General features: G+C 32.5%; 3 protein-coding genes across 7 annotated transcripts; all 3 read right to left on the bottom strand.

Annotated features, from left to right (window-relative positions):
* Positions 1 to 1440: 1440 nt before the first annotated feature.
* Positions 1441 to 12115, bottom strand: LOC126692426 (receptor-like protein 7). 3 transcript variants are annotated; one of them, XM_050388035.1, is made up of 2 exons: positions 12098 to 12115; positions 1441 to 4594 (listed from the first exon to the last, which is right to left on the bottom strand). In XM_050388035.1, exon 2 carries the CDS (start codon positions 4530 to 4532, stop codon positions 1755 to 1757), a length of 2778 nt encoding a protein of 925 aa, XP_050243992.1. In that variant the 5' UTR covers positions 4533 to 4594; positions 12098 to 12115; the 3' UTR covers positions 1441 to 1754. The 3 variants fall into 3 exon arrangements, with proteins under 3 accessions (XP_050243992.1, XP_050243991.1, XP_050243990.1); XM_050388034.1 differs by lacking the exon at positions 12098 to 12115 and adding an exon at positions 4732 to 4804; XM_050388033.1 differs by lacking the exon at positions 12098 to 12115 and having other exon boundaries at positions 1441 to 5373.
* Positions 8838 to 12828, bottom strand: LOC126692429 (receptor-like protein 7). The gene has a single exon (XM_050388045.1). The coding sequence runs from the start codon at positions 12559 to 12561 to the stop codon at positions 9157 to 9159; it is 3405 nt and encodes a 1134-aa protein (XP_050244002.1). The 5' UTR covers positions 12562 to 12828; the 3' UTR covers positions 8838 to 9156.
* An 8897-nt stretch (positions 12829 to 21725) lies between these two features.
* LOC126692431 (uncharacterized) lies at positions 21726 to 26614 on the bottom strand. Of its 3 annotated transcripts, XR_007645022.1 has the most exons (6): positions 26394 to 26614; positions 24546 to 24711; positions 24298 to 24455; positions 24053 to 24100; positions 23465 to 23523; positions 22275 to 22376 (listed from the first exon to the last, which is right to left on the bottom strand). XR_007645022.1 is itself a non-coding variant. In XM_050388047.1 (5 exons), the coding sequence occupies exons 1-5, from the start codon at positions 26497 to 26499 to the stop codon at positions 22278 to 22280; spliced, it is 594 nt and encodes a 197-aa protein (XP_050244004.1). In that variant the 5' UTR covers positions 26500 to 26584; the 3' UTR covers positions 21726 to 22277. The 3 variants fall into 3 exon arrangements, 2 of the variants coding, with proteins under 2 accessions (XP_050244004.1, XP_050244005.1); XM_050388047.1 differs by lacking the exon at positions 24053 to 24100 and having other exon boundaries at positions 21726 to 22376; positions 23465 to 23532; positions 24299 to 24455; positions 24546 to 24709; positions 26394 to 26584; XM_050388048.1 differs by lacking the exon at positions 24053 to 24100.
* Between the last annotated feature and the right edge of the window lie 350 nt (positions 26615 to 26964).

Below are 26964 nucleotides of genomic sequence, written 5' to 3'. Positions count from 1 at the left end.
CTAGTTAAGATTATAACTTGTGATGACCGTTGAAAATTATTTGGTAAATTAGAAGTCCATATTATTCTACATATCTCACACCAATAAATACAAGTCATTTAATATAAAATTACTGAGACATAAGTTAGTAGTAATATGAAAAAGGTTAAGTAGTACATGAATATCAACTTTCTTGCTATTATTAGAAAAAAGATACTTGCTATTATTAATATGGAGTATGATGTCAACTATAATTAGGTCGAACCTTTAAAAAAAAAATTATTCAATAAGGATATAGCGCTCTATTATCTTCTTTTCTATTATGTTTTTAAAGAAAGAAATAAACATCACAATTGTTTTTTAGGTTGGTAAAACTTAGGTTATGTTTGGTAACAGTTTTTATTTTCTATTTTCAAGAACTTGTTTTTTGAAATAAAAAGAAAAAAAAATTTCTTGTTTTTTTGAAATTAAAAACATGTTTGGTTAGTTGAAATAAAAAAAATAGTTTTTTGAAGGAAAAAATAGAAAATACTAAAATATGTTGTTACTATGATGGATTCATTAAATTAGACATGTGTTTTCATTTGTTTGAAAATTAAAAATTGAAAACGACCTTTTGCATGTTTTCAATTTCTTTCACAAATTGAGTTTTAAAAACAATTTTTGTTTTCAGTCCATTTTGAGTTGCCAAATAAGTTTTTTAGTCTCAAAAATAGAAAATTGGTTTTGAAAACAAAAAATAAGAAGAAAAAACAGTTATCAAACATACCATTAATTTTTTATGTATTTTCTAAATCCTTATTTTGAAATACATATTTTTAAACTCTCTCTCTCTCTTGCTCTATGTGTGTGTGTGCACACAACTTTTTAAGCCGCACTACTTCTTTAAAAAAATTATTTTTTTTGAGTGTGCTTTGTTTGTGGGGGTCTTGTCTTTATCACTAAAGGGAAAAATGACATGTCTTTATCACTAAAGGGAAAAATGACTGTTTTTTTTTCCCCAAATAGAAGGAAAATGATACTCTAGAAAGCAAAAGGAGAATAAATATGTTATGAGAGTGTTATGTTCACAATATTTTCACAACAAATCGTAAGCGGTAAGTTATTATTGGTTCTAATTTGAACCCACAACTTAAATTATTTTTTTGCCAACACATAATAATTAATAACAACCTACCACTTAAGATTTGTTATGAAAATGTTGTGGACAGCATTTTTCTTGTGTTATAGGGAAAATTTGGTATTTCATGTATTTGACATCAATTATCATTTCTTACTTGGTGAAGTATAAATGTTAATGAACATTGTGTACAACTTAAATAAAAGGAATAAGAAGATATTGATTCAAAAAATGAACTATGAATCAAGCCAACAACTCAATCACCATTATAACATAAATTTAAAATGAATAGCATTGTGATGTTGACCAATGGCTTAAAATCGTAAATAATAAGAGAAGTGTTCCAAAAGAATAGATTGGATAGTGGCATTGATTGCTAAATGTATTGAGGATGTGAGGTTTTGACAATAAGTAATTATTAGGTATTCTAAAGGAAAGTGACATAGTATTCCTTCCTTTTACATTCCTTTTACATTTACAATGAATTTCAACATGAATTCACATAAATATGTGAAAAAGATGTTCCCTACCATTTAAGTTGATGAGTCCATATCTATCTAGAAGAAGAAGAAGAAGAAGAAGAAGAAGAAGAAGAAGAAATTTAAAATAAAATAAACTAAGGGAGAGAGAGAGAGAGAGAGAGAGAGAAACTTTGCTAAGATGATGTGACTATGAAGAATGTAGAGGAAGAAGCAGAAATAGGGGGTGAGTTATGGCATGTACATTGAGGGCCATGGATGACCCTCTTTCTACTGATGTCGAGTTTAGAACAAAAAACACAGTATCGCCCACGAAATGCTTCACCTTCCATCTCATCTTCATCACCATTGTCTTCACAATCTTTTGTGTTCTCATCTCCAATATCTTCATCTTCCTCAACCTTTGTATTATAGCAGCCTCTGTAAGACAATCCCAACATTGGAAAAATCACCAGTAGAATCTTATTAATGCAATCGTCATGCCATTTTCTTCCTTTTTCCCAAAATGTTAAGGGAGCAACAACAACTGCTGCTCCAACCCCAAAACCCAATCCGGTCAGTATGAACTGCCAATCAAATCCAATCAAAGTAGTTGAACTTGTGCCTTTAGATTTTGGTGTTGCTGAAGGTGGTGGAGCTTCATCACTTGTGCAGTGTGTCGTCAAAGGGAACCCACATAACTCCTTGTTATGCATATAGGAATAATTTGAAAACGTACCAAATTGCTTGCCTTGTGGAATTGGCCCCACCAATTGATTGAATGAAAGGTTTAGGGCTGCCAGGAAAGTAAGACCTACAAGTTGCATAGGGATCTCCCCTGTGATATTGTTGCTTGACAAGTCTAATGATTCCAGCCGAGACAAAGTTCCTAAAGATAGTGGGATTTTTCCCGTAAGAGCATTATTTGACAAGTTGAGAACATATAGTGATTTGAGTTCTCCAATAGTTTCTGGTATTGGCCCTTCAAGCTTGTTGGCAGAAATGTCAATCGCGGTGAAAATAGTTAGAATTTTCACCAGCTCAATGTCTAGACCTTTACTGGTAACTGTTATCCTATCTTGATAATAAAACTGACCATTATGGGAACTAAATTGGAGGTAATTGAGCATTGACTGGACCTTGTCTTCTTCATCCAGCATTGCCTTCCAAGTAGAAAAGAATTTTCTTGGAAGCTTACCAGTAAATTCGTTTGAAGCTAGGTCTACAATTTGAAGAATTGGCCAGAAGAACTTTGATCTTGATCTTCTACAACTATTAATAGGCCCATAAAATTTGTTAGATCGCAAGATAAGGACACGCAACTTGGATATGCTTCTCAAATGACATGGGAAGACATCGCTGATCTCATTGTTCCCAATGTCAAAGACCTCCAAATTTGTGCAATTGACCAGAGACCTTGGTACCACTCCTTCAAGTCGGTTTCCATTGAGATTTAGTGTTTGCAAACCACAATGGTATGGAAATGTATCAGATATATTGCCACTTAGTTTGTTTCTCCTCACATCCAACACCCCAAGAGTCTTACTCATCTCAATTAAGCATGGGGGAATCGTTCCATTCAGGGTATTATTAGACAAATTAAGAACTTGAAGATTTGTAGCATTGCATAATGATTGAGGGATATCCCCGTGGAACTTATTGCTTGAAACTGAGAAGAAATAAGTAAAATTAAGGGATTTACCAATGCTAGCTGGTATGGCAGATTTGAAGTTGTTCATTGAGAAATCCAAGTATGTGGCAACTGGTGGGAGATCTGAGAGTTTCCCCTCAAGCTGGTTGGAGTGAAGGTCTAGGACACTCAAACTAGAAAGACTGAGCAAAGGTCCTTCTAAGGTCATCACCAGGTAGTTATAAGAGAGATTTAAGTAATGAAGATTACTAAGTTTCCAAATCCAGTTGGGAACTCCTTGCTTAATGTGGTTATTTGAAAGGTCTAGAATGGTTAATTTGGATTGGTTTTTCAAGAAATCTGGAAAAGTCTTCAATTTGCAAGAAACCAATTTTAATGTGGCCATTTGGGGAAAGGAGGATGATGAAGAATTAGTTCCATTATATTCAATCGACAAGTTGTTGTACGAAAGATCAAGATTGGAAAGGTTTGTCAACTGCTTAATCTCATTAAGTTGCATGGAGCCATCAAAGTTGTTTGAAGAAAGTGAGAGAAACTTAAGACCTTGAAGTTCAAAGACAGACATTGGTATTGGCCCTTTCAATTTGTTGCTACTCAAATCAAGTGTATGCAGTACTGAAGAAGAACTGTTGGAAGATTCATTGAGTAGACCAGAAAATTGGTTGTTGGAAAGCTGTAGATTCCGCAATGATGGATGGGAAAACAGAGAGACTGGAATACTACCATTAAGTGAATTGAAACGCAAGTCAAGATTAACAACTTTCGTAAGATCTTTCCAATGAGTGGAATTAATCTGACCTGTTAAATTATTATGAGAAATGTTTATCTGAGTCAACTTCTTGGCCATGTTGAGTGATGGAATTGGTCCTGTGAAGCTGTTTGATGACATGTCCAAATAAAACAACTGAACAAGATTTGCCATAGAGCTCGGGATTGATCCAAGGAAACTACAATTTGAAAGATCTATTCTGGACAACATTTTAAGGTTACCAATAGAATCTGGCAGTGTCCCTGAAAAATTTGTCCTGCTAAGCACCAGTGACCTGAGAGAACCATTGGAATGAAATCCTTGCACAGTACCACTCAGTTGTTTATTATCTGATAAGTCAAGCGTCTGCAGTGTTGGAACCTGGAAAATCTTTTCTGGAAATTGTCCATTCAATCCACAAGAACTAAGACGCAAGGACGTCAAATTTCTGAAATTAGCAAAAAATTCTGGAACTGGAGTAGCAGAAAAATTGTTATTATGGAGAAGAATAACTGAGAGAGACTGAAGCTTCTGAAAGGAAGAATGAAGAGGTCCTGAAAGAGAACAATTTGACATGCTCAACACACTTAGATTTGGTAGTGAAGATGATAACGCCTGACACCACTCATTCCCTGGCGCTGATATATTTACACCGTCAAGATAAAGTTCCTTAATCTCCGAAAGGTTCTGAACTAGCTTAGCTAAATTTGGGTTCTCAAGTTTCAGCATGGAAAAACTCAACAAAGAAGATGTAGACAAATCAAGGGTAACCAACCTTTTCAAGTTCGAAATCTCAATGGGAATCTGCCCCGAGAAGCCAGCATTTGACATGTTTAAAAAGCTCAAATTCATCAGATTGCCAAACCCTGCAGGAATCCGAGAATTGCTGAAGTTGTTATAAGCCAAACTCAGGTCCTGGAGATGCTGAAGACTGAAAAGGGTACTTGAATTGACAAGTTCACCATAGATTGATTCCTTGGTCAGATTGAGACCAATAACGCGTCCTTTGCTGCAGGTTACACCTTCCCAAGAACAGCAATCACTTGCTTCATTCCAGTGCACCAGTTTAGTGGACAAAGTAGTAGTGAAGTTGAGGCTGTTCTTGAATTGGAGCAACAGGGATTTCTGATCCTCAAGACAATGGTCAGACACCACAAAGATACAGAAACTGAGAAATATTGAGCAACTGGGTATGAAGAAAAGCCATGAAAAGAGTGAAATTCTCATTGGGGGCTGTAACAAGAAAGACGTATACAGTAAAGAATTGAGAGAGAGAGAGAGAGAGAAGGAAATTGCATTGTTTTAGACTTTTATGTAGAGATTCCCTAGAAGTGCCGTTGCCAAAATAAAATGCATATTCCGAAAGTAAGAATTTTTCCGTTTATTATATTATGGCCGGCTATTCAAGATGATGACTTTTGAAGCTTTGTCTTTTCTTTTTGGATATAATTTCAAGCTAATCATTTAAGAACCACTGAAAATCTTTGAAAAATCAAACCAGTCAAATGAAATGTGCTGGTTTTGAAAATGGAGTAGTGGATGGATATTGAATGGCGGTTCTCTTGCAGGGAGGTCACGTTTACATATTACATAATAAATTTCACGTTTTCAGTTAAATGTCATTTTCACTGGGAATTGTCGCTAACACTATTTTTATTTTATTACCATTTGTCTTGTTAAAAAAACAGTTATGAAATTTATTGAGTATCAAGGTCTATTGTTTAAGGAATTATGTCTTAGCAAGTTAGGATCCAAACACCGTTGATTATCAGGAAAAATTATTAGATGATAATTTTATGTTTGCCCACAAAATTGTTGAATATATTAAAACTTGATTTTCTTAATTCACATTTTATTAAAAGAAATTATATAACACTTTAAGACTACTAGCATCTAAGCAGCCACATTGCACGTGCTTAAAGGCTTTTTTTTTTTTTTTTTTTTGGTAAAGGTTAATAATATGCATCTATTATAATTTGAAAATATATTTTTTTTATTTTTTTATCAAATCAAAAAAGATAAAATTTAAGGATAAACTATAACCGTAATTTATTTTTTGAACGTAAGGGAAAAAAATGCTAAATTTTAAAAGTTCTCCTAGTTTTTTATTTTTTAAATTGGGGGCGTTTTACTTTTATTTACCGTATAAAATACTTTTATATCCTGAAATTATATAAATTTAAGCAACCTTTAAATACTTCCTCAGCCACTCTTTTCTCACAACTAAATATGGAGACCTCAATCGCAAACATTTAATTCGTTATCTCAATGAAATTAAAGAAATCATTTGTAAGTATCAACACAAAGAGACCATGAATAAACAAAAAGAAATTGGCTAAAAATACATCAATTTATCAAAACTTAATTGTTTTTAGTTGATCTTCTGTGTCATTTTTTTTTTAAGTGAAAAATACTTTGAAATCATCATCAATTTTTATTTTTATCACCATAGCTCATACCACACTAAATAATAGTAAAAGAAACCTACTAATTATAAGTTCTAACAATAAATAAGAGGAATAAGAAGATATTGATTTTAAAAAAAAACTTGGAACAAAATATCTAATGTTCAAATCTTCTCTCCTGTTGTAACCATCTAATTATTTTAAAAAAGAAAGAAAGAAGCCAATAAAACTAATCGCCTTTAGAATATAAATATAAAATGAATAAGATTGTAATTTTGGCTAATGAATTTCTTTTTTTTTTTTTTTTTTTTGGATTATGACCAATGGATTAAAACAGTCATTAACTAGAGAAATGTTGCAAAAGAATATTAGCCTATGGATTAAAATGGTGACTAATTAATGTTACTGGTATACTTATTATCGGCTAATCAGATAGATGCTAGCTAAATCCAAAATGCATTCACGATGTGGGGTTTTGAACATAATTTACTCATTCCCATCAAATTCAAATGAAGCTAAAAATATTGTTTGATTGTCAAAACATTGGAAATGAGTTCATTTAATAATATTGGATTATGATTTAGAAGTGCGGATTATGATTTAAAATAGATAAGGTATCACTATAGTCACGCTTAGGTAACTCAGATCACCCCTACTCATTTTTATTCAAAAAAGAAAGAAAGTGATATACCTTATATTTCTTTATTATGAGAACCAAGATTGGAATCGTCAATTCTCCATCATTGTAACAATCAAATTATTAAAATATTAATCTTAATGTGAAAAATTGAATTTACAATCAAAATGGAAAATTTTAATCAGTGTGAAAACATCGATAAGCCTGGCATCTTGGACCAATGCACCTTACAAAAACCCAATAGTTCAATTTCTATCATCATTATCATGTCGGTCATGGTTAATATAAAAATCACCGTTTTTAAGCCACCATGATCATGTTACACTCGGGAAAGAAATAGTTTTGGACATCAAGAAGTCAAAAACATGGAATTCATTAGCAAATTTAGCCAAATTTAATTTTAAAATCTATAACCATTCATTTATTTATAAGAATTACATTTTAAAGGACCATATTTTTCTTTGAATTTACAAGAAATCAACTATAGTGAATAATCGACTACTCAAACTTAATTAGATATGTAGCTACCAATAATAGGTTCAAATAATTCAGAAAAGCAAAACAATAAATAGGTTTAACGTTTGAAATAGACAAATACTCAAATAATTGATCCATTGGGATGTTGCCAATGCCACTGCTCATTTAGACTAGTCATTAGTCATAGTCATAGTCATTTCCTTGACTTCTACCCGTTGAAGGGAAAAATTATTGTGGAAAAATGCTAGTGACATACACTTATGCACAATTTTGTGACACAACTTGCCACATGGCAAGTTATAGTTGGTTAGAGTGTGTTAGTGGGCCATGTGGGGACACACTCTAACCAACCATAACTCACCATGGGACGAATTGTGGCACAAAATTATGCATAAGGTACCTCAGTTGCATCTCATCGACCAACTTTTGTTCTCTATCACTCCATTAATAGCATCATAACTATGAAAAAAATTTAGTACTACATATTAAACTTACACAATTTATTTGTTACAATTGTAAGTAAATGGTGAAAAAAAGAGAATGAATCTATATATAAGTGAAAAATAACTATAATCTAACACGTCAAAGTCATAATCTAATACGTCAAAGTTGTAACAAAAAATTGTGAAATGAATCAATATTTTATATTCCTAGAACCATTCATATAACTATGAGATGGTAATTTTCTGTCCTCTCTGTCATAGCCAGTGGGTTCTAATGTATGTCACAGTGAAGATGATATTTTGTGTAACAATTATATAAATTTTTTTTTTTTAAATGTGAGAAGATATTTGATGTATTCAGCATATAGTTTCAAACCTTGCTTCAAAAAACTAATGTGGATTCATTGAAAGACGAGACTAATAGGATATTGATCATACAAGTTAGAAGTGGAGCTTTTTCTTTATTCGGCTCTTCCAAATACTGGCAATGTTTTTTATTTATTTTTTATTATATAAATAATAAAAATAAATTAAGTGTGCTTTGTTTGTGGGATCTTGCCTTCTCACTAAAGGAAAATTGACCTTTTTTTTCTTTTTTTTCTCGGAAAATGGTACTCTAGAGAGCGAGAGGAGAAGGTTTATGTTATAGTGAAGATTTGGTATTTCATGAAGGGAAATGCTAATGAGTGCCCTTAGGGCATTCGTTAGCATGACCCTTCATGAATTTGAAGGAGAAAATGATGCTATTTATTTGACATCAATTATTATTTCTTACTGGGCGAAGTAAAATGTTAATGAAGTGCCGTTGTATACAACTTAAATACGAGAACTAAGAGGATATGGATTCAAAAAATGAACCATGAAACAAGGCAACAAACCAATATAATACTATAAATTTAAAATGAATAGGATTGTGATGTTGACTAATGGCTTAAAATCATCGTTAAGCAGAAGAATAGAGTAATTATTAGTTACTCTAAAGCAAGATGATGTAATGTTTCATATTCTCACATTCGTGATAGGTCTCAACATGAATTTATAATAGGATACACACAAATGTAAAAAAAGGGAACATCTCGTATCAAAAAAAGAAAAAAAAAAAAAGAAGGGTACATCTCATCACCATGAAGTTCCCACCATTTTGATTTTGGGATGATGAATCAATATCTATATTCAAAAAAATAAAATAATATAAAAAACAGAAAAAGAAAGAGAGAACCTTAGCTATGATGATGTGACTATGAAGAAGATGAGTATGTAGAGGAAAAAGAAGAAATGCGGGGTGAGTTATGGCATGCACACAGAGGGTCATGGATGACCCTCTTCCTACTGATGTCAAGTTTCGAACAAATAACACAGTAACGGCCCCAAATTTCTTCATCTTCCATTTCATTATCATCGTCGTCGTCTTCACTGTCTTCTGTATTCTCCTCTGCCTCCACCTTCGCATTATAACAGCCAGTATAAGACAATCCCATCATTGGAAGAATCACCAGAAGAATCTTATCAATGCTATCATCATGCCATTTTCTTCCTTTCTCCCAAAATGTTATGGGAGCAACAACAACTGCAGCTCCGACCCCAAAACCCAATCCAGTCAGTATAAACTGCCAATCAAATCCAACCAAAGTAGTTGTAATTTTGCGTCTAGATTTTTTTGTTGCTGAAGGTGGTGGAGATTTATCACTTGTGCATTTTGTCGGTAAAGGGTTTCCACATAATTCCTCGTTCTGTTCATAGGAATCCTTTGAAAACGTATTAAATTGATTGCCTTGTGGAATTTTTCCCACCAACTGATTAGATGAAAGGTTTAGGACTGCCAGGAACGTAAGACGTGTTAGCTGTGTAGGGATCTCCCCTTTGAGCTTGTTGCTTGACAAGTCTAATGATTCCAGCTCAGACAAATATCCCAGAGATGGTGGGATATTGCCTGTAAGAGCGTTATGTGACAAGTTGAAAATATATAGTGATTTGAGTTCTCCTATGTCTTCTGGTATTGACCCATCAAGCTTGTTGGCAGAAATGTCAATTGAGGTGAAAACAGTTAGAATTTTCACCAGCTCAATTGCTAGACCTTTACTGGTAACTGTTATCATATCTTGATAATAAATTTGACCTAATTGTAGGACTTCAAATTGGAGGCGATTGAGCACTGAGTGGACCTCATCTTCATTGGCCCTCATTGCCTTCCAGGTAGAAAAAGATTTTCTTGGAAATTGACCAGTAAAGTTGTTTGAAGCTAGGTCTAAAATCTGAAGCATCGGCCAGGTGGCATTTGGCCCATTACAACCAATGGACCCATTAAAACTATTCGATCGCAGAACAAGGACACGTAACCTGGATATGTTCCTCAAGTAACATGGGAAACCATCCTCAATACGGTTGTTCCCTATGTCCAAGACCTCCAAATTTGCGCAATTGGCCAGAGACTTGGGTAACATTCCATCTAGTAGGTTGCCATTGAGACTTAGAGTTTGTAAACCACAATTTCCTGGAAATTTGTCAGATATTGGACCAGAGAGGTTGTTTCTCCTTAGATTCAGAACCCCTAGGGACTCACCCATTGCGTAGAGGCATTGGGGAATGGTGCCACTCAAGGAATTATTAGATAGATCAAGAACTCGAAGATATGCACCATTGCATAATGATTGAGGTATGTCCCCATGGAATTTATTGCTTGAAAGAGACAAGAAAATTGTGGAATTAAGGGAGATACCAATGCTAGTTGGTATTACAGAGCTGAAATTATTCATTGAGAAGTCCAGATATTGAACAACTGGTGGGAGATCTGGGAGTTTCCCCTGGAGTTGGTTGGAGTGAAGGTCTATGACACTTAATAGAGAAGGAAGATTCGGTAAAGGCTCCTGTAGAGTCACAAGGCGGTTATGAGAGAGATTTAGGAACGTAAGATTATTAAATTTCCAAATCCAATTAGGTATCTCTCCATGAATCTGGTTTTTTGAAAGGTCTAGGGTGTTTAATTTGGATTGATTTCTCAAGAAATCAGGGAATTTGCGAAGGTTGCAAGAAGCCAACTTAAATGTGGTAAAATGGGGAAAGAGCAAGGAAGAAGTGGTACCATTATAATTGATTGACAACTTGTTGTAAGAAAGATCAAGATTTGATAGATTCCGTAGTTGCTGAATCCCATCAAGCTGGAAGGAACCATTAAATTTGTTGTAAGAAAATAAGAGGGATTTAATACCTTGGAGGTTGATGACAGACGCAGGTAAGGGCCCTTCCAAGTTGTTGCTACTCAAATCAAGGGTGTTCAATGGGTAAGAAGAAACATTAAATTCCTGGAGTCCACCAGAAAAATTGTTGTTTGAAAGTTGTAGTTTCTGCAGTGATGGATGGGAAAACAGGGACATTGGAATACTCCCTCCAATTGAATTGTAACCCAAGTCAAGATTCACCAGTTTTATAAGCTCTTCCCACCGAGTGGAATTGATACTACCTTCCAGATTATTATGAGAAAGGTTTATCTGTGTCAGATTCTTGGCCATGCTGAATGATGGAATCAGTCCGTTGAATTCATTGAACGACATATCCAAATAAACCAACTGAATAAGGTTTGCAATTGACTTAGGAATTGATCCACTGAAATTGCAAGTTGATAAATCTAATCTGGACAACATTGTAAGGTTACCAATAGAATCTGGCAGTGCCAATGAAAAGTTTGTGGTACTAAGCAGCAATGACCGAATAGAAGCATTTGGAAGAAATTCTGGGAAAGAACCTTGAAGTAGTCCATTATTTGACAAGTCAAGTGTCTGCAGTGTTAGAACCCGGAAGACTTTTTCTGGAAATGTTCCATACAATCCACAAGAACTGAGACTCAAGGAAGTCAAATTTGTGAAATTTGCGAAAAATTCTGGAACTGGAGCATTAAAGGGATTAAAATTGAGACGAATAATTGAGAGGGAATGAAGATTCGATAAGGAGGAATTAAAAGGCCCTGAAAGATAACAATTTGACATGCTCAACACCGTAAGATTCCCCAGTGAAGATGATAAGGCCTCACACCAATTATTCCCTGACGCTGATATATTTACACCATCAAGATAAAGTTCCTTTAGCTCCCCAAAATTCGTAACTATCTTAGCTAAATCTGGGTTCTCAATTTTCAGCATAGAAACACTCCACAAAGAAGAGATAGACAAATCAAGGGTAACCAACCTTTTCAAGTTCGAAATCTCTAAGGGAATCTGTCCCTCAAAGCCAGCATTTGATAGGTTTAAATAACTCAAATTCGTCAGATTGCCAAACCCCGCTGGAATCGTAGACTTGCTGAAGTTGTTAAAAGCCAAACTCAGGTTCTGGAGATGCTGAAGACTGAAAAGGGGACTTGAATTGACAAGTTCACCATAGATTGATTCCTTGGTCAGATTGAGACCAATAACGCGTCCCTCGTTGATTCCATTGCTGCAAGTTACACCTTCCCAAGAACAGCAGTTTGAGCTCGCATTCCAGTGCACCAGTTTTGTGGACAAAGCATGGTTGAATTGGAGGTTGTTCTTGAATCTTAGCAACAAGTCTCGCTGATCACTAAGACAGTTTTGAGACACCACAAAGATACCGAGGTTGAGGAAAATTGAGCATATGGGTACGAAGAAAAGCCATGAAAAGAGTGAAATTTTCATTGGGGTCTGTAAGAAGAAAGACTCATACGGTAAAGAATTGAAGAGTTGATGAAATAAATGGTGGGTTCAAAAGAAGAAAGGCCCATGGAACATGACCTTATTTTGGCCTGTGGCTAGAGTTGTGGAAACTGGAAAGTTTGTGTGAAACTGGGGTTGGAAAAAAGAGAAGCAGTACAATCCAAACCAAAAAGGCAGTACAAGAAAGAGAGAATGAAAATGTTTAGTCTAGTAGAGACTAGAGACATTCACGAAAGAAAGCGCCGTCGTCAAAGTAAAACGCGTATTTCTCTCGTTTCTGGGTGACATTTGGTGTAGTGTCTTGTCGGCTTTTGTATATTTCCAATGATGATGGTGACTTTTCGAGCTTGACATTTTAAAATACCGAAAAGACTAGAAAAATCAAAACCAATGAAATAAAAAGAGCTGGTTTTGAAAATGGAGCAATGAATATAATATAAATACGGTTCGTTTTTAAGCCAACATGATCATATTACATCACTGAGAGAAAAGAAATCATTTTGGATATCAATTCGTCAAAAACATGGAATTCGGTTGCAAATAAAATATAGCTAAATTTAATTTTTAAAATCTATAACTATTCATTTATTTATAAGAATTAAAATTTTAAGCACCATATTTTTCTTTGAATTTACAAGAAAACAACTATAGGAAATAATCGACTACTCAAACTTAATCAGATATTTAGCCACCAATAATAGATTCAAATAATTCGGAAAAACAAAACAATAAAGGGTAACCTACTTGTTTGGTTCTTATTTTATACATTATATTTTAATTTAGTCCTTAACATGTGTCAATTTGGTCCTTAACCTTTTAGTATCATTTAAATTTAGTCTTTACTGTTATTTTTTGGATGAAAATTGATGATACGTCTAATGATCAAAATAAAAAATTAGTTTTCTTTGATGTGACAATACACTAAAATCTTATTTTAATAGTTTGTTATGTCATTAATTTTCATTCAAGATATAACGACATGGACCAAATTGACACGACATTGAAATGTTAGGAACTAAATTGACACAATTGAAAGGTTAATAACCAAATTGAAATATGATATAAAGAATAAAGACCAAATATGTAATTTACTTCCACAATATATAATAGGTTTGAAGTTGGAAATAGACCAAGTCAAAATAATTGATCCATTAGAAAACAAAACTCATGTAAGACGTGGAAACGACCCGTCTTCTTTTTCATGGGTTCCACTCTTTCTGTAAGCTTCTTATAGACTTTAATACTTTGTTTTTTCAAGTCTCCTTGCCCGTTGGGTTTGGGAAATTGGGAAGTTGCCAATGCCATTAGCCATTAGTCATTAGTCATGGTCATTTCCTTGACTTCTAGACATTAAGGAGGAAAATTATTGCGGGACCTCAGCTGCACCTCATTGACCAACTTTTTTTCTCTATCATTCCATTAATAGCCCCATAACTATGAAAAAATTGAGTGCCATAGACTATTATACCATTTATTTGTGACCTGGTAGAGTATAAATGGTAAAAAAAAAAAAAATGATAAATTCATGTATAAGGGAGAAGAAACTATTCATAACTTAGCATGTTAGAGTTATAAAACAAAATTATAAAATAGTTTGTGATCCTATGACAATTTCTATAACTATGAGAGGGTATCAATTTTGTCCTCAGTGTCATAGGCCATGGGTTCCACTCCACATGAAATGTCCATTACAATAAAATGATATTTTATGAGATCTCTTTCTCATAACATACGTGAGCACCACATGTACAAATCTCACATGTGATAAGAGGATACCCTTCTGTAAATAAAAGTAGGACAATCTTTTTCCTAATAGTACTAAAAATTATTTAATAATCCAACACCTATAATATCTTTCTAATAATTGGTGGGTTCTACATAATTATAACACCCTTGTGTTTTGATGATCCGTATGACCGTATGTTAGTGTCCGTTTAGAACTCCCATAGTTTTGGTAACTTTGATTAAAAGCTACAATTTTTTTTGCCAAGCAAACACTAAAATCAACTATAAACTTCTCCTATTAAACACCTCTTTCTCTCTCTCTCAAAAGAAGAATTCATGTGTGAAAATCAAGTCAAAAATCATCGTTGTTTTACTATTTTCCCCCCTGTTAAATGTACAAATTGAGCCCAAAAATCCCATACAAAATTAGTAAGGGCCCTGGGCCCATACGGTTAGCAATGAAACAGTGTCCACTAGTTTTTTTCTTCTATAATCTAGATTGATTGAGAAGAAAGAAACTCCAAAAAGTCCAACTCATTGTGTCCCCCAAGGAGAAATTATTAAGGATTATTGATGTGGTCCTCCTAACCAATGAGACGATGTCATTTATGTAAATATGTGAATGAGTTTTCTAATTAGCACAAAGAATAAAAAATAAAAAAAATTACCAGGTTATGTTACATTTGTATAAATAATAATATTTTATTAGTTGGAAGGTCAAGAAAGACCTCGCCAGTAATCCTTCTAGTGGACTTAATAATTTCTCCTTAAAAAAAAAAATATAAACCTAACCTTCTTGGGATGGAGTGCGAGTGACGGTCATGGGCTAGAAGTAGTACAGTACAGCCCACAATTTAAATATACACATACAATTTCTTTGATTTTTTTTTTTTTTTTCTTTTGCTACACTTTTGTTTTCATGAAGGTCCACTATTGTATGGCATATGCAACAACAGGTGGTTCTATGATTATATCCCTTTCTTTAAAATACTCCCCCTTTCTCTAATATAGATTGGATATCTCATGTCCTTTATTTGTCTAAAAATTTATCAATTGAGTCAATTAATACCTTCTACTTTTTTTTTTTAATATATCAAAACTTGTAATCAATAAAAGTAATAAATAAATAAAAACTTGTTGCATGACATGTTAAGGGTAAAAATTCCATCCAAATTATTTTATTCTATATCATGTTTTATAGAACAAGCAACCTTTCTGTTGATGTCACTCATGAATCACGATGACAAAATTGAGGGGCAAAACTTCCACTTATCAATGCCAATGAAAAATTAAAAAAAAAAAATTATATATATATAGAAAACAATTTCACATTATAATCTTAGGTTGAATGTCTATAGTAGTCCATTATTGTTTTATAAATACTTTTAAAGAGGAATGCTACCTAAAAAAAAAAAAATTTATAACAACTGAGTTAGAAAATTTTTACAGGTTCGTAGGCACACAACTAACATAACTTATATTATTTTAATAATCAGTAACAACTTGTGAACTTCATGGTTTTAAAATTGTTTGTAAATTTTTTTTTTTTTTTTTTTTGGTGTCTCTAAATTTATTGTATTGGCAAATGCATTAACCACGAAACCCAATTAGCTAACCTTGGTCAGTCCGGTCTCAAAGGTTATTTTCCTTTATATATTATGTGTCAATCTTAATTCGTAAAACACCTATAAAAGTATCTAGAAGAATTACGTTTGTTTGATCATAAAAAAAAAAAATTACGTCTGTTTTTTCATAGATCCAGGAGAATTACTTGGTCGGTATTGTTGTTTAAACAACAGTTTCAGTGTTAAACAACATTACACGTATTTTCACATATTTTTTTACTCACAAAAATTTCCACAAAATAACAACATTACTAAAAATCCCTTACCAAAAGGGCCCTTACTCTAATACAATAATGTTATAACTCTAGAAATACAAATTCTTTTTTTCTGGCTATTGAGATAACATGATATATAAGTGGTGATAATAAATTTTGCGTTGCTAGTTGGCTCATGTGAAAATGATGTTATCTATATCTATATAATACTAAAAGCTGAAGCGTAGCATTTAATATTGCTAAGTTCATGTTGAGCCACGTCAGCAGCCATGTTATTTCCATCATATTTTTTTGTATTTGTCCAACAATTTAAAAATAATTTCTATCAATTTAAAAATATTAAAAATATATATAATAAATCCCACCCCTATCTTCACCATAAAGCCCACTTCTTATCTATATCTCTCTATCAACTCATCATCTTCCTCTTCTCAAAAAAAAAAAAAAAAAAAAAAAAAAAAAAAAACACATCATCTTCCCACAAAACAAATTGCTAATGTTTCTTCTATTAATGACTTCACTATTAAATCTCAATTGCCTTAAATTCAACAATCAATCCTCTCTCTCTGACTTATCATCTCCTTATTTTATGGTTTGCACAGATTTTTTATTTTTTTTATTTTTTTATTACAATGTTGTAATATAGTTTTTTTTTTTTCCACTTTACAAATTTTAGTCTTTTTCTTTATATTCATGTTTACAATTTTTCTATACATAATTGCATTTTAACCATTAAAATTGTTTGTGTCTAAAAAATTGGAATGCATTTTATTGATTTAGCTCATGTGAAACAATTAAGCTCTTTTTTTTTTTTTTTTTTTCTTTTTTGGTTTGGTAGTGTTTTGTTTTGTATTGTCTGTTACTATGTCTGGATTCCATAGATAGAAAATAAAGAGTATAGTTTTAATCTATATATATATATATATAATTGAAACTTTTGAAGTTCTTACAATTTTCCACGTCAGCATAATTTAAAAAAAAAAAAAACGTAATTGAATTTTTTTAAACTCGACTCTGCCTTTCACGCTTTCCCTTTCACGAGGACTTTGTCTTTACCCTTCACGATACTGTGCCTTTTCTTCTAGCTCCTCCCAACTCCTCCTCAATCAGACCCATGGCAAGCCAACAACAAAGCATCATTGCATCGCATCTGAAAACCCACCATACCCACCAACAGACATCTTCTTCTTCTAAATTGTCTCCTTCCTCAGAACACCCATTATAAACACTATAAAAGCAATACAAACCTCAATATTTTAATATTTTAATTATTCTTTTGACATTCTCACGCTACAATCTCCTTCCCCCAAAACCCAAAACTCAAATCATTTAAATATTTTCCACACAAAAAAACCCATAGAGAAAAACGAAAGTCGATACCAGATAGCTGTTGTCACCTCCATCTTCTTCATCTTCTTCGCCAAGACTCCTTTCTTTCTTTTTTGCTTAAGCTCCTTTCTTTTTGCTTTGTTTCTTTTTCCTTTCGTTCTTTTGTCTTCTCAACCTTATTTTGTTTTGTGTGCCTTTGCCTGACCAAGCCTCTGAAGCTTTCAAATTCAAGTTTATATGCCTTTGCCATGTCCAGCAAGTGTTGACTTCGTGCACTTGCATTATTTAAACTTCGTGCACTTGCATTATTTATTTTATCATTTATATTATTTTATATTAAGTATTGGTTGTTTATTTTATTAATAGTGCTATCTCTTTTAACTATTCTTTTGATAGTAGTGATTTTATTTTTAAATAGTCGTGTATATGTTTGGTGGTTTACAACGACCACTATTAATGTTTTATAATTTTAATTTACATTTAGCCTTTTGTTTTGTTTCTCTCTTTGTATTAATATGAGACTTTTTTGTTTGTTTGTGTTTAGATATAATTTAAGCTTATGAGTTGTAGTTTTATTGTTGGATGGGTTAACATATTTGCTATTGTTGTGGTTCATCATGATTAATTAGAAATATTGAATAATTTGTTCTTTAAATTTGTCTTTCATACATTTATTAAATAATTGAGAATGTTAAACCTTCATACCCAATAACTTTCCCGTGCATCGCACGGGTTAGCGACTAGTTTATATAATACTAAAAACTGAAGCGTAGCATTTAATGTTGCTACGCTCATGTTGAGCCATGTCAGCAACCATGCCATTTCCATCATATATATATATATATATATATTTTTATATTTGTCCAACAATTTAAAAATAATTTCTATCAATTTAAAAATACTAAAAAAAATAAAATAAATCCCACCCCTATCTCCACCATAAAACCCACTTCTTATCTATATCTCTCTCTCAACTCATCATCTTCCTCTTCTCAAAAAAAAAAAAAAAAAAAAAAAAAATCATCTTCCCACCAAACAAATTGCTAATATTTCTCCTATTAATGACTTCACCATTAAATCTCAATTGCCTTAAATTCAACAATCAATCCTCTCTCTTTTTTTGACTTATCTTCTCCTTATCTCCACCATAAAGCCCACTTCTTATCTATATCTCTCTCTCAAGTCATCATCTTCCTCTTCTCAAAAAAAAAAAAAAAAAAACACACACACACACATCATCTTCCCACCAAACAAATTGCTCATGTTTCTCCTATTAATGACTTCATCATTAAATCTCAATTGCCTTAAATTCAACAATCAATCCTCTCTCTGTCTCTCTTTGACTTATCATCTCCTTATTTTATGGTTTGTGCTATTTTTTTTTTTTTTTTTTACGATGTTGTAATACAGTGGGTTTTTTTTTTTTTTTTTCACTTTTCAATTTTTAGTCTTTTTCTTTATATTCATATTTACAGTTTTTCTATACATAATTACATTTTAACCATTAAAATTGTTTGTGTCTAAAAAATTGGAATGCATTTTATTGATTTAGTACATGTGAAACAATTAAACTCTTTTTTTTTTTTTTTTTCCTTTTTTGGTTTGGTAATGTTTTGTTTTGTATTGTCTGTTACTATGTCTGGATTCCATAGATAGAAAATAAAGAGTATAGTTTTAATGGTTCCTTTTTTTTTTTTTTTTTTTTTTTTTTTTTTAAATCTATGGCAAACTAACTTTGTTTAATATTTCTTATGCGAAAAAATGAAAACAAAGTTTGGATAAATTGCTCATTAACAAATCCAAAAATGCAAAATAATGTTAGCTTTCATAGTTTCATATGAAATCATCAAGATTCATTATACATTCTTTTTTTTTTTTTCCTTTTCTTTTTTATTGTGTTGCATTTTGGTGCATATCTCACTATATTATAATGTATTACAAAATATTTTGTCATATATAATAATTAAAAATAAAACGCAACATGTTTCCTTGGCAAAAAAAAAAATATATATATATATATATATTTATATATACAAAAAATCAAGATATAGACTTCTTTAGTTACAGAATATATATTATATATTATAGTGTAATCACATTATTGTGAGATGGGTTTGGGACTATTATTTATAAGTCTTAACCACTATTTTCATTTTTTACTTAACATAAAAGAATATGATGTCAAATTTTTCTGCGTATTATGCGGGTCTGCGACTAGTTAAATTATAACTCAATATGTTTACCATTGTAAAATTTTTTGTATATTTAGCATTACTCATAAAAGTTGGATTCAGTTAACTGATATGTTTAAAGCATTTGTTAATGATCCATTTTAGTAATACCACTTTCATGAGAAATATTAAATATGGTCAAAATAGTTTGTCGCTCTTTCATTTTTCCATAAAAATATTTTGAAAAATACTTCTTAAAATATTTCAAAAACAAAGTCATGTCTTTGTAATGAATGCTATAGACATGGTCTAATTAATTCCATCAATTATTTAGTTTTAGAAGAACAAAAAGGTATAGAAAATTTTTACCGAGATGATGATAATTAAAATTTAAAGTAATAGTATTTTCAAGTTGCACAGGGTTCTCAACTTCCCGGGCGCCCGCCTGCACGCCGCGGGAGATAGTGGAATTTAGCTTGAGAAAGCATTGTGAGATAGGTTGAGAATATACAAAGATTTGTGTACCTCTATTTCATTTGATATTGGCCCATCAAGATTGTTGCATAAAAAGGTCAATTGAAGTGAAAAGAGTCAGGATCTTCATCAACTTGATCTCCAGACCTTTGATGGTAACTATTATTACATCTTGATAATATAGGTCATTGCCTTGTTCAACATCAGATTGGAGGTACTTTGATTGGGCCTCATTATCAACCATTAATGACTTTGAGTTAGCCAAGGCTTTTATTGATAGCTTACCACTAAAATTGTTTGAAGCTAGGCCTACAATTTGAATTATTGGCCTAGTAGCATTAGGCATTCCACAACCAACTGACCCATAAAATTTGTTTGATCATAAGACAAGGACTCACAAACTAGATATGTCCTTAACATTGGAAGGCATCTTGTATTTGTTTGTTTCTAAAGTCCAAAAACTCCAAAATTGTGCAATTGGCAAGAGACTTTGGTACCACTCCTAGTTTTTTTTTTTTTTTGTTTTTGTTTTTGTAAACCACAATTGCATGGAAATATATCAGTATTTTGCCAGTGAGGTTGTTTCTTCTTAGATCTAGAACCTTTAGTGTTTCACTCATTGCAATAAAGCATTGGGGAATGGTGCCATTTATGAAATTATTAGACTGGTCTAGAACTTGAAAGAGATGTAGCATTGCATATTGATTCATGGATTTGCCCGTGGAATTTATTGCTTGAAAGAGATAAGAAAGGATGAGCAAAGTTGGTCCATGACAAGTCCAGAGCTCGCATAACAGAGCTAAAATTATTCCATGACAAGTCTAGATTAAAAAAAAAAAAAAAAAAAAAATGGTAGGGGAGATCGGAGTTGCCCCTGGAGTTGGTTGGAGCTAAGGTCTAGGATATATAATGAGCGAAGACTGAGTAAAGGTCCTTCATGTTAATTATATCATATATGAGAGATTTAACTTAAAAAGACCGAGTTCCCAAATCCAATTGGGTATCTCTCTATGTATCTGGTTATCTAAAAGGTCTAGAATGGATAAATTAGCTTGATTTCTCAAGAAATCAGGAAATGTTTTCTACTAGCTAGAAGCCAATTTCAATGTCTTAATTTGGGGAAACTAGAATAATGACGAATTAGTTGCATTACATTCAATCAAAAAGTTGTAGTAGGAAAGCTCAAGATCAATAAGATATCTTAATTGCTGAATAAAATTAAGCTGAAAGGTGCCATTAAAATTGTTTGAAGAAAGTGACAGGGCCTGAAGATCTCGGAGTTCAAAGATGGGTACTGGCCCTTCCAAATACTTGCTACTAAAATCAAGGGTGTCGAGTAGGAAAGAAGAAACGTTGGAAAATTCATGGAGTTAGACTAGAAAATTGGTTGTTGCAAAGATACAAGGTTTGCAGTGATGGAAGGTAAAAAAGGGACATTGGAATACTCCCTTCGATTGAATTGACACAAATTCAGGTCCACTAGACCCTGAATCTCATTCTAGTGACTGGAAATAATCTGACCTGTCAAATGGTTGTGAGAAAGATCTATCGTTGTTAGACTCTATGCCTAGCTGAATGATAAAGAGAGGCATTGGAAAGTAATATCGAGATTGCTAATGTTCATGTTTAGTGTCTCTATTATCGAATACAGTGACCATATATGAAACATACAAGCATTATAATTCCATTCAACAAAAGAACCTCTCTACATATTACATTTCTATGAAAAGAGGGACAAATAAACTTTGTATTCTTTAGGCCACTGTGTATACCATATAGGATAGCAGAAAAACTTCATCAAGTATTTCTGATTTCACCTCAAAGCTGTGCACCATATAGTTAATTTATGCAGGTCAGCTAGATGCTCTTCTGTATTCTGTTGGATTCACCGCATCTTCAACAAAGCTGCCAATGCCTTAGCTAAATGGGGTCTTAGTGTAACTCCAGTTACCTATTCTCTTTTGGCAATCTGCCAAATGTGAGCTCTGCTCTCAGAAGGGTTTGTTAGCTGTTTTTGGTGCTGCTGTTAGCCCTTTTCTAACAGAGCAAGAAGTAAAAAAGACAATTATGGGTTGACAAAATTAAGTGAACCACCTTTACAGGACAACACGCAATGAGCTTATGATTGTCTGATTGCCAAGTGTAAGGCTAATTCCCTTTTATACATCCTTGTATAACAATTGATACTTCGGTATTCGCTCTGGTGGCAGAGGGCAACTCACTATCAGCTTGCCTTTCATGGCCCCTCTATATATTGCCTACAAGAATGATAAGACAGGAAAAAACATTATGCATCCTTGAATCATACAAACATCTCGAAGCATCAGTCATTTACAAGATGAAAGTTATTTGCATATTATCGTTTATACAAGCAAGGAGTGCATTACATAAGAAATAATTATGACAAATAGTTTAAAAAAAATAGAAAGTGTTATAAAGAACAATAGAGTTGCAATGTTTCCTAAAGGTGACCCAGATTTGCAATTGATCAAAGAGTAATATTTCTTGTCCAAGTAAACTTAGTCACCATCACATTTTGTATGTCCATTATTTTGGGAGTGTTTTACTTTCTTAGCTTATTACACAAAGCTTTAAATAAAGATGTGAAGAAAGAAATGCTACCACTAAATCTGCAATGTTGCCCAAAGATATACCAGACTTTCCACACAACCATACAGCAGCGTACTTCTTGTTACATAACACATTTTTTCTATTGAGAGAGTTATGCTGTAGGCCATATGCCAATGCCACAACAAATATTAACTGCTAGGGCAGATACTTGCCTCACCAATTTAGTTAATGAAGTTTTCCCATATTAATCTAGCTCCTATAACACCTCCAACTTTTAATTTTCAAGTATCCAATATCTACAGCTGAAAAGAAAGTTTTCCCCATGTCTCATCATTTTAAGCGATAAAAGTCTTTCCCACATAGATTTAGTACCCAAGATACCATTGATAAGTCCATAGTTGTAGTTTAAAATTTCAAGTATTCCACCTCTACTGCTCAAAAGAAAATACTTTAAACAAACTTTGCTGCAAAATCATGATTCAGAACAGAGGAATTAGTCTTACGATTAACTCTACAAAGGACTGGTGAAAAGAAAAGATCTTCTGGATATTGTTGACACTGCAAGGCAAGGTAACTCACAACAAAACCGATGAAGTATTACATTTATGCATGTGCTAATGGAAATTGGAAGCAACTTAAAATTGTTTCAGTAACATGGCAGACTAGTTTCACACAAGCATAAAAAAAAAAATGAATTTTCACTCCAATAGCAAGACTAGCAATTTATGTAACTAACAGCCTTAAAATCATTCAGTTTCTGAGGAGCTACGTATACCTCTACAACATCAATAAAATCCTGCTTCTTGTGAAATGCGCCAACCCATTTAGTGTGATCTGCAGTCCGGCAACCAAAGAAAATAAACACAAGAATCTGATATTTTCAGTCCCTAAATTCTTAGCTGCATGACATCATTTTCAGAATACAAGACATTTAGCTTAAAATTTAGTTCATAAACGGATTCTCATTCTTCAAGGGCATGATCAAAATATTTGCAATGTATGATAAAATTCACAACAATATGATACCTACACAGATTCACCCATTGCATACAAAAATTCATTGTGACAGAGACTATTGTAAGAATAAAATTCCACAACAGCGCAAAAGAAATTACTGCAAACCAATTTAGGGAAGAAAATCAAAATTGTAACAAGTTTGTGAAAGGCCAATGAAAAGGAGATCTTGATGCAAACTTTGTTTGAGATTCAAGAGCTAGAGATCTAATTAATTGTTCCACTCATCTTCCAGAAGCCCAATTACCATATTTTACAGGAAACTCACAGGTCTAAGCAAACAAAAAGAAAATTACAAGACTAAAATGAAATATGAAAAAGCATTCCCCTTTAATTTTATTATACTCACAGGTCTAAGCAATATTAGAAAGGGCTTTTTAGAGATCCAGCTCAGTTGCTGAAATAATTATAACAACAAACCAAAAAATTCATCAATGTATAATTTCTCAAAATAGATGCAGAATTACATTCCCGGAAGATAATCCCTGTACTCAAATAGTTACATGCAATAAAAATATCTGAGCTTGTGTTTTGTTAAAAATCAATAAATAAATAATAACAACAATTAAAAAATAAGAAGAGGGGGAAGGGTACCCAAAATCCATTTTCATGTGATGAACATTGAAAAAGAAAACTGTTGAAGGTATGAAAGTAATGTCAAAATACTTGACATAAACTTGAATTTCATTGGAATCAATATCTACAAGTGCTACACTTGCAAATTTGGACACCTCTTGAGCCGATTTAGAAAGCTGCATAGAGAAAAAAAAAATTGAGATCATTCACTTCATAATAATTAGAATAAATAAAAACTCAAATAAAGTGAGAGAGAAGTGGCATACAATGCCATCAAGTTGAAGGCAGACAGGATCAGAAGCACGGCCAAAGCAGAGTACAAGGATCTTGTCAATGGTGTCTCTGATGATTGCGTCCACCTCTTGTTTCTTTGTCAGCACCTTCAATAGGTAACTACTCATTCTCTCCACTTCCAGATTTTGGGGTTCGTCTCTTACATTGTCATTTTTTTCAGGCCAAAGATTACTTATAAAAAATATTATAGTATCATATTCTACTATGTAGAAGAAAAACTTATAAATAAACAATTAATATTTCTAGGTTTTTTTTTTCCATCACCCCATTCCAAGGATGTAAAGTGCAGAAGGTAATGGCATCTCGAGAAATCTAGAGATGTTGTATATAATTAGAAATTAAAACTAAATTGAGATTCCTAACCAAGTTCTCATAGTCTAATATTTTGCCTATATATCAAGCATAACCATTGAACATATCCTAATTCTTCCCCAAAAAAGTAAACACTTGGTACTTTTTTTCATAAAAAATATAACTATAATAATATAAGCATTTGTTAATATGATCAATAAGATTATACAATAAATTGAAATTAAAATTGTTACCCAACTTTTGAATTATTGCATGTGATCAAATGGCATTGAACAACTAAAAAGAAAAATAGTCAAGAGAAATACGCGTACCTTACCAAAGTAAAATTGGAAAAAGCTTGTTAAACCATATATAAATACACACACACACACACACACACACACACACATATATATATATATATATATATATACGAAATGACATAATAGAGAGCAAATTAAAAGATATGCAGTGGAAAATTATAGTTGAGCATGTATCTCTTTTCACACCTTCAATACAAATTCAGTACATAATTCTAGCATAATATGGCTTGCTAGAAAGTCTATCAACTAATTTTCTTAAATCTAGAGTACAGTCACAATCTCAGAGTCTTGTTAATGAAGTCAAACACCCTTCTTCAGTCTTTGCTTACCCTTGAGTCTGGGGGTATCATATACTAGAGACATAGCTTGTGTCCAGTGCATTAGTAAACTGGACACGTTATAAACTGATATCTTAATTAAGAAATATATTATATTATTGATGTAGCATCAATCACATTATTCATTGCCATGTTAAACACTTAAATTATAAATCTCTTGTAATAAAATTGTTCTGGATACAAAAAGAAGGTGGGGGGGGGGGGGGGGGGGGGGTATCTTATAGCATGAAGATCAAGAAACCCAAACAAACTATGGATTCACATACAACATTTTATGATCTGTTTGGCGGCTGTGACAATGTAAGGAGGAAAAAAAAAAAATCTCAAAATTTTAAGTTTGCTCAACAAGCAAAGGAAGTGTTGAAGGCCTACTAAATCAAATCATCCTTTTCTTCCAAGTGTGACGAGCCTGAGGTTTCTTTTCCACATTGGTACTTCACCAACAACTTATGTTCCAGTTCCAAGTCTCAGAACACAGATATGCATATGAATCATAGCTTTCATTAATGAAAGGGGATGTTAATCAAAAGATAATTACTGCATAAACTTTATGGTGGCCTTCTTGCAGGCAGAATCATGTGTTTATTTTCTCAGGAAGAATGAAAAGGAATCTCTTTTTTTAATGAATCCAAATAATATTATTGATGATCAAAGCATAATAATGCCCATGAAGACTCAACACACCAGCAGAAAGATGCATGAAAACCCATTATATATATATATAACCATCCAATGGGAAAAGAGCCACAGAGATGAGCCAAATCGGTAATATTATCTTTATAAGAAAAAGTCCAATGGGACTTTATTCGTATCTTAATAGATGACTTGCATAAAACAAAATTGAAGACATGGGTTTGGAATGTCATACCGTTTGAGGAGAGATTCCCTGGGAAACCTGAGAAGAAAGCTCTGATTCTCTCTTCTCCCAGGTCTTGCTGGAGCTGATTTTGCGTTGTGGTGAAGAGAGAGTTCATTGATAGAGAAAGCAATTTCGGGAGGAAGGAAGAAAGAAAGAGAGATAGTGCAGAGCTCGGCCAGAGAGTGAGAACGAGAAAAGAATATAAAATGACTCATCCTCTAAATTTTAGTTTATTTAATTAAGATATCTTTATCAATTTCGGCTAATTTTTTTTATTAAAAAATTCTTAAATATATTTTTTAATTTAAAAAATTTGAAAAAAAAAAGTAAAAATTTGGACAATTAACAGCAACATTTAATAGAAGCTTATGGAAAGACCAAATTGAATAATCTTGAAACTTAAATGATTAAAAAAATTACTAAAATGAATAAATACAAAATTAGAGTACTGAAATGAATTTTAATGAAACATAAAAGGTTTTTACATTTTAACCAAAAAAAAAAAAATTACTTGTAACTAAAAATTTATAAGATATTGCAATGTAAATTACTAGTATTATATTTATAAAAATTAAGTCAA

The sequence above is a fragment of the Quercus robur genome, chromosome 7 (assembly GCF_932294415.1).
Source record: "Quercus robur chromosome 7, dhQueRobu3.1, whole genome shotgun sequence".
Lineage (NCBI taxonomy): Eukaryota > Viridiplantae > Streptophyta > Magnoliopsida > Fagales > Fagaceae > Quercus > Quercus robur.
The sequence above is the reverse complement of the archived record's forward strand: the minus strand, read 5'-3'. Positions and strand labels throughout refer to the sequence as shown.

Bases quoted from the DNA above. Each gene is read 5' to 3' on its own strand.
- LOC126692426 (XM_050388033.1), bottom strand. From the start codon at position 5,183: ATGAGAATTTCACTCTTTTCATGGCTTTTCTTCATACCCAGTTGCTCA.
- LOC126692429 (XM_050388045.1), bottom strand. From the start codon at position 12,561: ATGAAAATTTCACTCTTTTCATGGCTTTTCTTCGTACCCATATGCTCA.
- LOC126692431 (XM_050388047.1), bottom strand. From the start codon at position 26,499: ATGAACTCTCTCTTCACCACAACGCAAAATCAGCTCCAGCAAGACCTG. The intron at 24,710-26,393 runs GTATGACATTCC...ACAATGTAAGAG, and splicing joins AGGGAATCTCTCCTCAAACG to ACGAACCCCAAAATCTGGAA. The intron at 24,456-24,545 runs GTATGCCACTTC...TTCTCTATGCAG, and splicing joins GCCTTCAACTTGATGGCATT to CTTTCTAAATCGGCTCAAGA.